At 40.0% G+C, this 15,788-nt stretch overlaps 5 protein-coding genes across 5 annotated transcripts; all 5 read right to left on the reverse strand.

Moving 5' to 3' along the window:
* Positions 1 to 190: 190 nt before the first annotated feature.
* LOC114562400 (protocadherin alpha-8-like) lies at positions 191 to 2,566 on the reverse strand. The gene has a single exon (XM_028588779.1). The coding sequence runs from the start codon at positions 2,564 to 2,566 to the stop codon at positions 191 to 193; it is 2,376 nt and encodes a 791-aa protein (XP_028444580.1).
* A 616-nt stretch (positions 2,567 to 3,182) lies between these two features.
* LOC114562401 (protocadherin alpha-8-like) lies at positions 3,183 to 5,546 on the reverse strand. The gene has a single exon (XM_028588780.1). It carries the CDS (start codon positions 5,544 to 5,546, stop codon positions 3,183 to 3,185), a length of 2,364 nt encoding a protein of 787 aa, XP_028444581.1.
* Positions 5,547 to 6,606: 1,060 nt separating this feature from the next.
* Positions 6,607 to 8,964, reverse strand: LOC114563167 (protocadherin alpha-8-like). The gene has a single exon (XM_028589987.1). It carries the CDS (start codon positions 8,962 to 8,964, stop codon positions 6,607 to 6,609), a length of 2,358 nt encoding a protein of 785 aa, XP_028445788.1.
* A 1,175-nt stretch (positions 8,965 to 10,139) lies between these two features.
* Positions 10,140 to 12,506, reverse strand: LOC114562402 (protocadherin alpha-3-like). Its single transcript, XM_028588781.1, has one exon. The coding sequence runs from the start codon at positions 12,504 to 12,506 to the stop codon at positions 10,140 to 10,142; it is 2,367 nt and encodes a 788-aa protein (XP_028444582.1).
* Positions 12,507 to 13,123: 617 nt separating this feature from the next.
* Positions 13,124 to 15,489, reverse strand: LOC114562403 (protocadherin alpha-8-like). The gene has a single exon (XM_028588782.1). The coding sequence runs from the start codon at positions 15,487 to 15,489 to the stop codon at positions 13,138 to 13,140; it is 2,352 nt and encodes a 783-aa protein (XP_028444583.1). The 3' UTR covers positions 13,124 to 13,137.
* Positions 15,490 to 15,788: the final 299 nt, after the last annotated feature.

Below are 15,788 nucleotides of genomic sequence, written 5' to 3' on the forward strand. Positions count from 1 at the left end.
CTGCCACCCTGTGAATGTCTGCAATAATGCATTTCATCACGTTATACAGATTACTACTAAATGTCACTGTATGTGTTCAATTGTTTTGAATAAAACAGTTCATCATGTGGGCTAAATCCATTTTCAGCACCATGATTGAGGACGGTGATGACAAAGGGGATCCTTAAATTAGCAAGTATATGCAATATAACTATTTACTCACCTCTCCAGATGTCCCTCTCCTGTCAGGCATCACCAGAGTATTCGCATGGCTGCCCGGGACTATAGTAGATCCTATACTCATTCTGGGTCCTACTAGCATGTACCGTTTGTCTCCAGATCTGTACTGGATGCTGTGACACAGTGTCCCATCATAATTAGTCTCTTGTAGATATTTAGAAGTATAGTCTGTGGTTTTGGAGCACTGCATTGCAATCAGCACGATGATACTGATGAGAAAAAGTGTTGAAACTGAGCCCAAAGTTATCATCAGGTAAAAAGTCACATTATTCTCCTCGTCATCCTTTGTTGCACTTTTAACATCAGAAGCAGCAAAAGCCTCTTTGGGCTCCACAACTTTGACAAGCACAGTAGCTGTTGCTGAGAGTGAAACGTTCCCATTGTCTTTCACCAGTATGACCAGTTTATGCTCAGCCTCGTCTGTCTCTGTGAATGAGCGAAGTGTTCTGATCTGTCCTGTATAGCGGTCCAAACCAAAGAGACTGTGGTCAGTAACGTCCTGCAGTGAAAACAGTAACCAGCCGTTATATCCTATATCAGCGTCATAGGCTCTGACTTTAGTCACCAAGTGTCCTGCGTTCACATTGCGGGGAACCTCCTCCACACCTTCAGCAGAACCGTTAGAGCTGACTGGATACAGGATGACTGGAGCGTTGTCGTTCTGATCCAGAATGAACACGTTCACTGTGACGTTGCTGCTTAGTGACGGAGTTCCAGAATCTGTGGCAACAACTTGGAACTGGAACGTTTTCAGTGTTTCAAAGTCAAAACTTTTCAGCGCCATAATGTCTCCAGTTTCAGAGTTTATGTTAAGACTGAATGATTGGAGTTTGTTATTCTCTTTTCCAGCTCTCAAAATATGATATAAAATACGAGAATTATCACCCTCGTCGTGGTCTGATGCCCTCACAGAAAACACTGAAGCTCCTGGAGAGTTGTTCTCCATAACATAATATGTGTAAGGGCTGGCTAAAAACTCGGGACTGTTATCATTCACATCTGATACAACAATACTAATGCCTTTTTCAGAAGACAACGAAGGAACACCTGCGTCTTTTGCAACAATTGTAACATCATATATGGACTGCTTTTCTCTATCCAAGGGCGATTTTGTGACTATAGAATACATGTTGTCTTGTGTTGAAGGTGATATTATGAAAGGAACATCTTTACTAAAGGAGCAAATCACTTTCCCGTTAAGACCAGAGTCTTTATCAAGAACACTGATTAATGCCACAGTGGTTCCCAGTCTTGCATCTTCTGGTATTGCCCTTGAAAATGATGTAACCTCTATATGAGGGGCGTTATCATTCATATCAACAATATTCACCAACACACTTTTGTCTGTCCTCAAAGGAGCTGATCCTTTATCAGACGCCTGTATATCAATTTCATAACTTTCCTCTAATTCAAAGTCTATCAGATCTTGAACAATAATGTCACCTGTAGTTGGATCTACACGAAAAAGTTCACGTATTCTGCTGTTTACATTTTTTCCTAATGAATACGCAATCTCGCCATTAGATCCGTCATCTAAATCAGAAGCATTTACTTTTATAATTGTTGTGCCAATGGGAGCATTCTCATCCAAACGTACAGAGTATGTGTCTTCGTTGAATACTGGCATATTATCATTGACGTCTAAAACGTCAACTGTAATTTCAGCTCTTCCAGATTTACTTGGTTTCCCTCCATCAATAGCTGTAAGAAGCAATTTATGATTTTTCTTTGTTTCCCTATCCAGCGTCTTCAGTAAAACTAAAATCGGTATCTTTCCATCTTTTCCACGATCTTTGACTTCTAAACGAAAATGATCACTAGGACCTAGTTTATACTCCTGGATTGAAAACGGACCAACATCAGGGTCGTGTGCTGCTTGCAGCTGGAGGCGCAAACCTGGTAAAACTGACTCTGAAATTTCGAGACGTGACTCTTTCGTTGAAAAGGTAGGAGAATGGTCGTTCACATCCAGCACCTCTACAGTCACATAATGAATTTCGAGAGGGTTTTCCAGCACCGTTTTTAAGTTGATCAAGCACACACTACTCCGCTCACAAACCTTCTCCCTGTCAATGATTCGGTCAACGTACAATAACCCGTCGTTCTGGTTTACATGAAAAAATGACTCAGTGGAACCCTCAACAATGCGGCATCCTCTTTCTTTCAGTGTGTTCTTCTCCAATCCCAAGTCCTTCGCTATATTCCCAACAACAGTTCTTTCTTCAACTTCCTCAGCGATGGAATATCTTAACTGCCCCGAAGCTCTGCTCCACATCAAAATTATTGAAACAATGAAAGCGATCCACCGCCATTGCGCTCTCGATGTTCCACGTCCTTTCTGCTCCATAACTAGAAATTAAAAATGTATCCCGATGACTCAGTATAACGACTCATTCATCAAAAGAAAAATAGATGTACCTAAAATAATATGTACACTTTCCAGTGTATAATCCAAATCACGGATACTGAATATTCGCTGTGAGAGTACAGGATGTATCCAGTACTGAAATGCGAAAACCCATCCCACAATGGGAGGAACCATATTTTTGACAAAAGGCTTCTCTTGAATCTCTTTTCTGCTAACATACTGACACCATGTGATCACTTTCCACTCGGTTTGTTTCTACACAAACATAACACATTTAAGGTGTAGCGCTTTTAAAACAATACCGGCGAGCCAGGCGAGGTCTTTAAGAAAGATGCAGTGTACATAATTCATGCCTTTATAAAACACACGGACAGCGGATTCAGCCCAATGGATAGCGCTATTACCACTCAGACTCGTCTGTTGAGTAATTCCCCAAACCCCCAAAACACATCTCACAAAACAAAAATTGTGTATTTGTGCTAGTACCTCAGCTACAAAAAAAAGTATATATATATATATATATATATATACATATATAATATAATAATAAAGAGACATATTTAGAATTAAACGCTAAACAAAGTTTATCATAGAGTCATATAAACCAGTTTACCTCTCCAGATGTCCCTCTCCTGTCAGGGAGCACTAGTGTATTCGCATGGCTGCCCGGGACTATAGTAGATCCTATACTCATTCTGGGTCCTACTAGCATGTACCGTTTGTCTCCAGATCTGTACTGGATGCTGTGACACAGTGTCCCATCATAATTAGTCTCTTGTAGATATTTAGAAGTATAGTCTGTGGTTTTAGAGCACTGCATTGCAATCAGCACGATGATACTGATGAGAAAAAGTGTTGAAACTGAGCCCAAAGTTATCATCAGGTAAAAAGTCACATTATTCTCCTCCTCATCGTTTGTTGCACTTTTAACATCAGAAGCAGCAAAAGCCTCTTTGGGCTCCACAACTTTGACAAGCACAGTAGCTGTTGCTGAGAGTGAAACGTTCCCATTGTCTTTCACCAGTATGACCAGTTTATGCTCAGCCTCGTCTGTCTCTGTGAATGAGCGAAGTGTTCTGATCTGTCCTGTATAGCGGTCCAAACCAAAGAGACTGTGGTCAGTAACGTCCTGCAGTGAAAACAGTAACCAGCCGTTATATCCTATATCAGCGTCATAGGCTCTGACTTTAGTCACCAAGTGTCCTGCGTTCACATTGCGGGGAATCTCCTCCACACCTTCAGCAGAACCGTTAGAGCTGACTGGATACAGGATGACTGGAGCGTTGTCGTTCTGATCCAGAATGAACACGTTCACTGTGACGTTGCTGCTTAGTGACGGAGTTCCAGAATCTGTGGCAACAACTTGGAACTGGAATGTCTTCAGTGTTTCAAAGTCAAAACTCTTTAGCGTGGTGATGTGTCCATTATCAGAATTTACATTCAGGAAGGTTGTTAAATCATTCTCTCTAGCAATATGATATGAAATGGCTGCATTGTCATTTGCATCATTGTCCTTTGCGCTTACAGAGAATATCGACCCTCCAGCAATGTTATTTTCTACAAGATAAAAATGTAATGGATTTTGAGAAAAGTGTGGACTGTTGTCATTGACATCTGATATCTGAATGTTGAGAGTTTTAAAAGTCGATAAGGGAGGTTCACCACAATCGGTGGCTTTTATTGTTATTTCATAATTTGACACCTCCTCTCGATCCAAAAATCCCTTCGTGACAACTGAATATGTGTTTTCCTTAAAAGAAGGCTTTAACTCAAATGGCACTTCCTCGGTAATGCGTGATATTATTTTTCCATTGACACCAGAGTCTTTATCCGTCACACTAATAAGTGAAATAACTGTGCCAGGCTTTGAGTCTTCAGACACTGTATTTGACAGTGATGTGACTTCTATTTCCGGTGGATTATCATTTACGTCTTTTATCTTTATTATCACTTTACACCTGCTCATTAATGGAGGCGTTCCTTTGTCAGATGCCTGGACATCTAGTTTATAAATCTCTGATTCCTCAAAATCCACGACTCCTTTCAATTTAAGTTGTCCACTTAAACTATCTAATTCAAATATCTCGTAGATTTTACGTGCTAATGTTTTACTAAGGCTGTACTCTATTTCTCCATTGGTCCCTTCATCTGGATCTGTTGCATTCACTCTTGTAACAGTAGTACCAACTGGGACGTTTTCATATATTTCTATTTGGTAAGTATCCTGACTAAACATTGGACGATTATCATTAATATCAAGAACAATAATGGAAACATTTAGTGTCCCTGATCTGTGAGGTTTACCTCCATCAACTGCTGTAACAAATAGCACGTGTTTATTCTTTTGTTCTCTGTCTAAGGACTTTTTCAGCACTAAAAATGGCATTTTGTCCTCATCACTTTGGCTAACATCTATTTCAAAGTGATCATTTGATGTTAATGTATATGTACGAATAGAATTACTTCCAGCATCCGGATCACGGGCTGCGTGCAGATCGAATCGCGTTCCCGGAGCTGCATGTTCAAATATTTGAAATTGCTGTTCCTTTTCAGAAAAACTGGGGGAGTGATCATTTACATCCGTAATTTCTACAACTACATAGTGTATTTCCAAAGGGTCTTCAACAAGGATTTTCAGCTCCATTAGACACGCACCACTACCGTAACACAGCTCCTCTCTGTCGATCTTTTTACGGACCTGTAAGGCACCATTGTCCGGGTTTACCTCGAAAAAAGCGTCCTTTGATCCTGACACAACACGAAATCGTCGATCAATTAAAGAGGTTTTGTCCAGACCAAGATCCTTAGCAACATTTCCAACAACGGTTCCTTCTCTCATCTCCTCTGGAATAGAGTATCTCAATTCAGCCAGAGCCTGCTTTCCGAAAATCAGCAGTAAGGACAAATGAAAACCAAGCAAAAAATATATACTTGATCGACATCGTCTTTCGCTCGCCATCGTTATCCAACAACACACACACACACCTGTTTCTGCAGCAAATCAAATGTGCATATCAGCCAAGTTAGTATTGTTTGTTTAGAAAACGCAAAACACTGTCTCAACCAACTCGCACGCTCAAATCAGATGTATCCTCTGCTGTGTGTGCCAAACAAAAGCTTTCTTATGGGAGGGACTGAGTCTTTTATGGGCTTTTTGATGTAACAGTGACACCAAGAGGGCAGCATTTTAGACGATTTAAAGTCCTTAAAATGGCAAGACCTGTACACTTGAATCAGAAAATTCACCTTAAGATGTTTAAACAGAAGAGGCGATAAAGCAGGTTGTGAAATTACAACATGATCCAAACCTTGCAATTTAATGGATGGGCTCTATCCTTAGAGCTATATACATATTTGTTCTCTCTGCTACATACATAACAAGCTAACTGTATGAATTAGTGAAATGCCAAGCTCAGAAATACTAAAAATGTTTATATGTTATTGTTTTTTTGTTTTTGTTGTTTGCTTTGCTCATATTCCTGATTCTACATAGTACAGAAAAGTAAAGTCAGTGTATTTTAGCACCATGGATAGTGATTCCAAGCATAATTATTATGTGTCTGTTATTATACATTTTGCACAATCGTGATAAATACTGCCAACACAAAACTAACTATATTAGTGTAAGCAGGCATTGTTCAGAATTGTATTACAATTTTAGATGGTTGGTGATGAAGCTCTTTGCTCCCATGTTCCCAAAATGAGGCTACCATTAAGTAACCCATTTACTTTGTTTATTTTCTCACTGGGAAAGAAGGATAATTTATTTCAGGAACACCTCTGGTGTTCATAATGAGAAAGTCGTGCATCAGGCAGAAGCTTTTGCAAACAGAAGCAGGAAGCTGAGGCCAGCATTATAATAAGCATACAAACTCACATTGTTTCTTTTGGAAACAGAAAACTCAATATCTGTCTCATACCCTTATGTAAGCATTTAAACAAGCTGAATAAGACAACAAGTCCATGAACCTCAAATAATGGGATATGCATCTGAACAAAAAAACACAACACTTGTTACATTAAACTCTTACCTCTCCAGATGTCCCTCTCCTGTCAGGGAGCACTAGTGTGTTTGCATGGCTGCCCGGGACTATAGTAGATCCTATACTCATTCTGGGTCCTACTAGCATGTACCGTTTGTCTCCAGATCTGTACTGGATGCTGTGACACAGTGTCCCATCATAATTAGTCTCTTGCAGATATTTAGAAGTATAGTCTGTGGTTTTGGAGCACTGCATTGCAATCAGCACGATGATACTGATGAGAAAAAGTGTTGAAACTGAGCCCAAAGTTATCATCAGGTAAAAAGTCACATTATTCTCCTCCTCATCCTTTGTTGCACTGTTAACATCAGAAGCAGCAAAAGCCTCTTTGGGCTCCACAACTTTGACAAGCACAGTAGCTGTTGCTGAGAGTGAAACGTTCCCATTGTCTTTCACCAGTATGACCAGTTTATGCTCAGCCTCGTCTGTCTCTGTGAATGAGCGAAGTGTTCTGATCTGTCCTGTATAGCGGTCCAAACCAAAGAGACTGTGGTCAGTAACGTCCTGCAGTGAAAACAGTAACCAGCCGTTATATCCTATATCAGCGTCATAGGCTCTGACTTTAGTCACCAAGTGTCCTGCGTTCACATTGCGGGGAATCTCCTCCACACCTTCAGCAGAACCGTTAGAGCTGACTGGATACAGGATGACTGGAGCGTTGTCGTTCTGATCCAGAATGAACACGTTCACTGTGACGTTGCTGCTTAGTGACGGAGTTCCAGAATCTGTGGCGACAACTTGGAACTGGAAAGTCTTCAGTGTTTCAAAGTCAAAACTTTTTAGCGCTGAAATGTGTCCATTTTCAGAATTTATATTTAGGAAATATGTTAGATCATTTTCTCTGGCAATATGATATGAAATAAATGCATTGTCATTGACATCGTAGTCAGTTGCACTTACAGAAAATATTGATGTTCCAGCAGCGTTATTTTCTACAAGATAAAAATGTAATGGATTTTGAGAAAAGTGTGGACTGTTGTCATTTACATCTGATATCTGAATGTTGAGAGTTTTAAAAGTCGATAAGGGAGGTTCACCACAATCGGTGGCTTTTATTGTTATTTCATAATTTGACACCTCCTCTCGATCCAAAAATCCCTTCGTGACAACTGAATAAATGTTCTCCTTATAGGAGGGCTTTAACTCAAATGGCACTTCCTCCGTAATGCGTGATATTATTTTTCCATTGACACCAGAGTCTTTATCCGTCACACTAATAAGTGAAATAACTGTGCCAGGCTTTGAGTCTTCAGACACTGTATTTGACAGTGATGTGACTTCTATTTCCGGTGGATTATCATTTACGTCTTTTATCTTTATTATCACTTTACACCTGCTCATTAATGGATGCGTTCCTTTGTCAGATGCCTGGACATCTAGTTTATAAATCTCTGATTCTTCAAAATCCACGACTCCTTTCAATTTAAGTTGTCCACTTAAACTATCTAATTCAAATATCTCGTAGATTTTACGTGCTAATGTTTTGCTAAGGCTGTACTCTATTTCTCCATTGGTCCCTTCATCTGGATCTGTTGCATTCACTCTTGTAACAGTAGTACCAACTGGGACGTTTTCATATATTTCTATTTGGTAAGTATCCTGACTAAACATTGGACGATTATCATTAATATCAAGAACAATAATGGAAACATTTAGTGTCCCTGATCTGTGAGGTTTACCTCCATCAACTGCTGTAACAAATAGCACGTGTTTATTCTTTTGTTCTCTGTCTAAGGACTTTTTCAGCACTAAAAATGGCATTTTGTCCTCATCACTTTGGCTAACATCTATTTCAAAGTGATCATTTGATGTTAATGTATATGTACGAATAGAATTACTTCCAGCATCCGGATCACGGGCTGCGTGCAGATCGAATCGCGTTCCCGGAGCTGCATGTTCAAATATTTGAAATTGCTGTTCCTTTTCAGAAAAACTGGGGGAGTGATCATTTACATCCGTAATTTCTACAACAACATGGTGCATTTCCAAAGGGTCTTCAACAAGGATTTTCAGCTCCATTAGACACGCACCACTACCGTGACACAGCTCCTCTCTGTCGATCTTTTTACGGACCTGTAAGGCACCATTGTCCGGGTTTACCTCGAAAAAAGCGTCCTTTGATCCTGACACAACACGAAATCGTCGATCAATTAAAGAGGTTTTGTCCAGACCAAGATCCTTAGCAACATTTCCAACAACGGTTCCTTCTCTCATCTCCTCTGGAATAGAGTATCTCAATTCAGCCAGAGCCTGCTTTCCGAAAATCAGCAGTAAGGAAAAACGAAAAGCAAACCAACAAAAGTCACTTGAGCGAGATCGTCTTTTACTCCCCATTGTTGTCCAACAACAAATACACACACAGGAGGCAGTTTCTGCAGCAAATCAAATCTACCCGTACGTTTAGTTTCCCATGTTTAGAATGCACACCACACCATATCATCCAACTCGCACCCTTACATCTAATGTATCCTCTGCTGTTAGTACCAAACAAAAGCTTTTTTCGGGGAGGGGCTGAGTCCTTTATGGCCTTATTGGTGTAACAGTGACACCAAGAGGGCAACATTTTAAACCATTTAAAGTCGTTAAAATAGTATTCCAGGGTATATAATTTGGTCAGCAAATCCACTTGGAGATATAACAAAAACGGAGATAAAGCAGGTTTTGGACAACGAATATGATCACAAACGCGTAATGCTATGGACAGGGCATAGAGCTATGTAGGCTACATGCTATTTTTCTATTATATCATATTTTTCTATCATATTCTATAGAAATCAGTGAAACTCCATATTCAGAAATAATCCAAATAGCTAATACTCTCTAAATTGGAACATACATGAAGTGTCAGAAAAAATTACTAACCCAATTGTATTTTTTTTTCTTAGCTCATATTCTTGCTGGAAAATAGTAAAGTCAATGCATTTCAGCTCCATGGATAGCGATTCCAAGCAGACTAGCAGGTTTTATCTGTCTTAACCACATTATTTGTGTCCTAAATTATGAATGCCTATTGCAGAATGATCATAAATACTACCAACACAAATAACCAAGAGCATGTCAGTGTATGCAGACATTGTTTTGATTTTTAATAAAATTTTATATGGTGGTGGAAAAGCTCATTGCACAAAAAGAGAATAGAATCACGGAAGGGATTAGCTTTTTCAGTTCATTCACCTGGAAAGATGGATCATTGTATAGAAATACCTATAGTGTTCATAATGACTAGTGTATGGGTGTGTATAAGAGATTCCAGGGATTAAAGGAGCTAAGAGAAAATTGTGCATCATACAGAAGAACTTAAAAACAGAAGCAGGAAGCTGAATCCAACAATATAGTAAGCTGATGAACTCACATCTGTCCTTTTGAAAACAGAACACACAATAACGTGTGACAAACATGTCTGAAGGTAGTTTGAACATGCTGAATAAGACACCAAAATTCCACAAACCTCAAACAATGTGATATATATATATATATATATGAATAGAAAATGCCACACTTGCTGCATTTTAAAGTCTTACCTCTGTGGCTGTTCTCCTGTCAGGCAGCACTAGTGTATTCGCATGGCTGCCCGGGACTATAGTAGATCCTATACTCATTCTGGGTCCTACTAGCATGTACCGTTTGTCTCCAGATCTGTACTGGATGCTGTGACACAGTGTCCCATCATAATTAGTCTCTTGTAGATATTTAGAAGTATAGTCTGTGGTTTTGGAGCACTGCATTGCAATCAGCACGATGATACTGATGAGAAAAAGTGTTGAAACTGAGCCCAAAGTTATCATCAGGTAAAAAGTCACATTATTCTCCTCCTCATCCTTTGTTGCACTTTTAACATCAGAAGCAGCAAAAGCCTCTTTGGGCTCCACAACTTTGACAAGCACAGTAGCTGTTGCTGAGAGTGAAACGTTCCCATTGTCTTTCACCAGTATGACCAGTTTATGCTCAGCCTCGTCTGTCTCTGTGAATGAGCGAAGTGTTCTGATCTGTCCTGTATAGCGGTCCAAACCAAAGAGACTGTGGTCAGTAACGTCCTGCAGTGAAAACAGTAACCAGCCGTTATATCCTATATCAGCGTCATAGGCTCTGACTTTAGTCACCAAGTGTCCTGCGTTCACATTGCGGGGAATCTCCTCCACACCTTCAGCAGAACCGTTAGAGCTGACTGGATACAGGATGACTGGAGCGTTGTCGTTCTGATCCAGAATGAACACGTTCACTGTGACGTTGCTGCTTAGTGACGGAGTTCCAGAATCTGTGGCAACAACTTGGAACTGGAATGTCTTCATTGTTTCAAAGTCAAAACTTTTTAGCGCCGAAATATCTCCAGTTTCAGAGTTTATGCTGAGAAATGACGTCACTGTATTTGCATAAACTGCATCTCTTAGAATTTTGTACGAAATAAGAGCATTATCTCCTTCGTCACGATCAGACGCAGTTAAATAAAACACCGACATTCCGGGAGGGTTATTTTCAGTGACATAAAAATGATATCGGCTTATTGAAAACTCTGGGCTGTTATCGTTAACGTCAGAAACAACAACTCTTAATGTCTTTACAGACGTTAAGGCTGGTTCGCCTGCATCTTTTGCGATTACTGTTACATCATAAATCGATTTATTTTCCCTGTCAAGCTGCGACTTTGTCACGACAGCGTACATGTTGTCCTGTATTGATGGCGTTAGTGTGAAAGGGACATCGCCTTTTGCAAAGCTTATAATTTTCCCGTTTACTCCAGAGTCCGAATCGGTAATGCTAAGAAGTGCTACCGTTGTTCCTGGTCTGGAATCCTCTGAAATTGTGTTCGACAGTGACGTTACCTCGATTACAGGTGCATTGTCATTTATGTCTTTAATATTTACGGTAACACTTTTTTCAGTTCTAAACGGAACAGCACCACTGTCAGATGCCTGGATATTAATCTCGTAACTGTCATCCACTTCATAGTTTAATTGTCCTTTCACAGTTATTTCACCTGTGTTCGGGTCGACATCAAACAGTTCGCGCACCTTACTGTTCACATTACCAAAAGAATAGCTAACCTCTCCATTTAATCCGTCGTCTATATCTGTGGCATTTACTCTTATGACTATTGTTCCAATTGGCGAATCCTCATTTATCTCTGCAGAATAGACATCTTTTGTAAAAACTGGCGCATTGTCGTTCACATCTAATATGTCTATAGATATCTCCATAGTCCCTGATTTAGGAGGTTTACCCCCATCCAGGGCTGTGAGCAGTAGTTTGTGGCTGCTAGAGGTCTCTCTGTCTAACGGGCTTTGTATCTGTAAAACAGGCACTTTGCCATCTTTCCCGCTATCTTTCACTTCTAGACGAAAATTATTATTAGGACTTAGCCTATACTGTTGAACGGAATTCACACCACCATCTGGATCGAGAGCAGCATGCAACTGAAATCTGGTTCCCGGTAAGGTGGACTCTGAAATCTCTAGCCTTTTGTTGTTCTCCGGGAAAGAAGGCGAATGGTCATTTACGTCTAACACTTCCACAGCAACATAATGGATCTCCAGTGGGTTCTCTAGCACGGATTTAAGGTTTATCAAACATACATTGGTCCGCTGGCATATTTCCTCACGGTCAATATTCCGATTTACGTATAAAATCCCATCATCTTGGTTTACCTGGAAAAGGGGTTCACTGGAGCCAGAAACGATACGAAATCCCCTTGCTTTTAATATATTAGAATCTATTCCCAGATCCTTTGCTATATTCCCAACAGCAGTCCCCTCTTTGATCTCTTCCGATATAGAATATCTTATCTGTCCAGATGCATTGCCGAACATCAAATTAAAAGCCAGCACGAGGACCACCCATTTGCTTTCTTGTCGCCAGGAGTCCGTTCCGCTTTGTTCCATTGCTTATGGACAGTTGATAAATCCAGTAAATACCAAGTGATCTACAGACTGTTTACATATCCATTAATTGAGAACAAAAAAACACCGTTTTATAATGCGCTCGGTTGTCTGGACGACAAAATCGTTAGAACAAATTACATTCGGAGGAAAATGGTCTACCCTTCTGAATGATTCAGAGGCAGTCCCAGAGACCCATGGATGGTGAACTACTGTAATGCGTATTTCTGGTTGTTTAGTGCCACCATGCGATTCTATCACACAAATTGATTTAGTCAACTTCTACAACACAATCTTACAACCAAACACTGTACACGAAGAGGCGATTCACTGACCATATCACATGACAACAAGCCAGTTAGGCTCACAATTAAAAAATGATTAATTATGATTTTGTATAATCATTTAGATCATTTTATTTGGAAGTGAAATTCTACGACTTCATCAAAACACAAGTGTTCAACCCTTATAGCATAACTAGCTTAAACAAATGCGTAGTAAGTAATATTTTTTTATGTATGGTGATATTTATTAAACCACCTCATTGACTAAGAATGTGTTCACTGTCACTGATATTTAAGGCCCTTTATGTTTATATTAATGTGCTTCTACACACCAGCATGATAAACAATATTTAAACATATCTTACCTCTGAAATTGCGGACCTTCTGTCAGGCAGCACTAGTGTATTCGCATGGCTGCCCGGGACTATAGTAGATCCTATACTCATTCTGGGTCCTACTAGCATGTACCGTTTGTCTCCAGATCTGTACTGGATGCTGTGACACAGTGTCCCATCATAATTAGTCTCTTGTAGATATTTAGAAGTATAGTCTGTGGTTTTCGAGCACTGCATTGCAATCAGCACGATGATACTGATGAGAAAAAGTGTTGAAACTGAGCCCAAAGTTATAATCAGGTAAAAAGTCACATTATTCTCCTCCTCATCCTTTGTTGCACTTTTAACATCAGAAGCAGCAAAAGCCTCTTTGGGCTCCACAACTTTGACAAGCACAGTAGCTGTTGCTGAGAGTGAAACGTTCCCATTGTCTTTCACCAGTATGACCAGTTTATGCTCAGCCTCGTCTGTCTCTGTGAATGAGCGAAGTGTTCTGATCTGTCCTGTATAGCGGTCCAAACCAAAGAGACTGTGGTCAGTAACGTCCTGCAGTGAAAACAGTAACCAGCCGTTATATCCTATATCAGCGTCATAGGCTCTGACTTTAGTCACCAAGTGTCCTGCGTTCACATTGCGGGGAATCTCCTCCACACCTTCAGCAGAACCGTTAGAGCTGACAGGATACAGGATGACTGGAGCGTTGTCGTTCTGATCCAGAATGAACACGTTCACTGTGACGTTGCTGCTTAGTGACGGAGTTCCAGAATCTGTGGCAACAACTTGGAACTGGAATGTCTTCATTGTTTCAAAGTCAAAACTTTTTAGTGCTGAAATGTGTCCGTTATCAGAATTTACATTTAGGAAAGACATTATGTCATTTTGATGCCCTCCTCTCACTATATGATATGAAATAGCTGCATTGTCATTCAAATCATTGTCTGTTGCGCTTACAGAAAAAATAAAATTTCCGGGAACATTATTTTCTACCAGATAAAACTCTAAGGGGGTTTGGTCGAAATGTGGACTGTTGTCATTTACATCTGATATCTGAATATCGAGAGTTTTAAAAGTCGATAAGGGAGGTTCACCACAATCGGTGGCTTTTATTGTTATTTCATAATGTGACACCTCCTCTCGATCCAAAAATCCCTTCGTGACAACTGAATAAATGTTCTCCTTATAGGAGGGCTTTAATTCAAAAGGCACGTCTGAGGTTATGCTTGTAATAATTTTGCCATTTGTATCGGAGTCTTTATCCGCCACACTGATGAGGGAAATAACCGTTCCCGGCTTTAAATCTTCAGACACTGTATTTGACAATGATGTCACTTCTATTTCCGGTGCATTGTCGTTGACGTCTATTATTTGTATAATGACTCTGCACTCACCTATCAGTGGTAGTGTTGCTTTATCTGATGCCTCAACATCCAGTTTATATACGTCGTTTTCTTCATAGTCCACTACTCCTCTAATTTTAATTTCGCCGGTTAATTTGTCCAATTCAAAAATGTCAGAGATTTTTCGCCTCAAGGTTTTTCCGAGGCTGTACTCAACTATGCCATTGGTGCCTTCATCGGAATCCGTTGCATTCATTTGAAATATTGAAGTGCCCATTGGAGCATTTTCATATATTTCTATTTGATAAATCTCCTGACTAAATATCGGACGATTATCATTACTGTCAAGAACAATAATGGAAACATTTAGTGTCCCTGATCTTGGAGGTTTGTCTCCATCAACTGCTGTAACCAGTAGTGTGTGTTTGTCCTTTTGTTCTCTGTCTAACGATTTCTTCAGCACTAAAAACGGTATTTTATCCTCATCGCTTTGACGGATATTTACTTCAAAATGATCATTTGCTGTCAAAGTGTATGTACGAATAGAGTTAATTCCAGCATCGGGATCACGAGCAGTGTGCAGTTGAAATCGCCTTCCTGGCAGTGTGTGCTCAGCTATTTCAAATCGTTGTTCTCTTTCAGGGAAACTAGGAGAGTGATCATTTACATCAGTGATTTCTACAATTACGTAGTGTATTTCCAACGGGTTTTCGACAAGGATTTTAAGCTCCATTAGACATGCACCGCTGCCCTGACAGAGCTCCTCTCTGTCAATATGCTGGTGGACGTACAGAGCCCCATTATTCTGGTTTACTTCAAAGATAGCGTCCTTACTTCCAGACACAACACGGAACCGTCGAGCAATCAAAGAGGTGATTTCAAGGCCAAGATCCTTCGCAACATTTCCAACAACAGTTCCCTCTTGAACCTCCTCCGGAATAGAGTATCTTATCTGAGCCAAAGCCTGTTTTCCGAACACCAGCAGTAGAGCCAAATAAAAAGCAAACCGAGTTTTTGTATCGGTCCCCATCGTTATCCAACAACATATGCTTCGACAAGCAGTTTTTATAGTCCAAACGCTGAATATCGTATATTGTAAAATCCTAAGCGTGATCGGCTGGTGTGCTTGATTTAAACACCTTACTTGCTCTAAATAGCAGGAAAGAAAAGCATTGAAAGGGGAGGGACAAAGTCGTCTATGGTTTCCCGATGTAATAGTGACACCCAGAGGTAATTTCTAAGAACAAACTTTACTACATATTACATATGCAAAATTTGAAGTGTTGCATTCTTTTAGATGCCATGTACCTACCAAGAGGCTTATGCATT

This window comes from Perca flavescens, chromosome 10 (assembly GCF_004354835.1).
Source record: "Perca flavescens isolate YP-PL-M2 chromosome 10, PFLA_1.0, whole genome shotgun sequence".
Taxonomy (NCBI): Eukaryota; Metazoa; Chordata; class Actinopteri; order Perciformes; family Percidae; genus Perca; species Perca flavescens.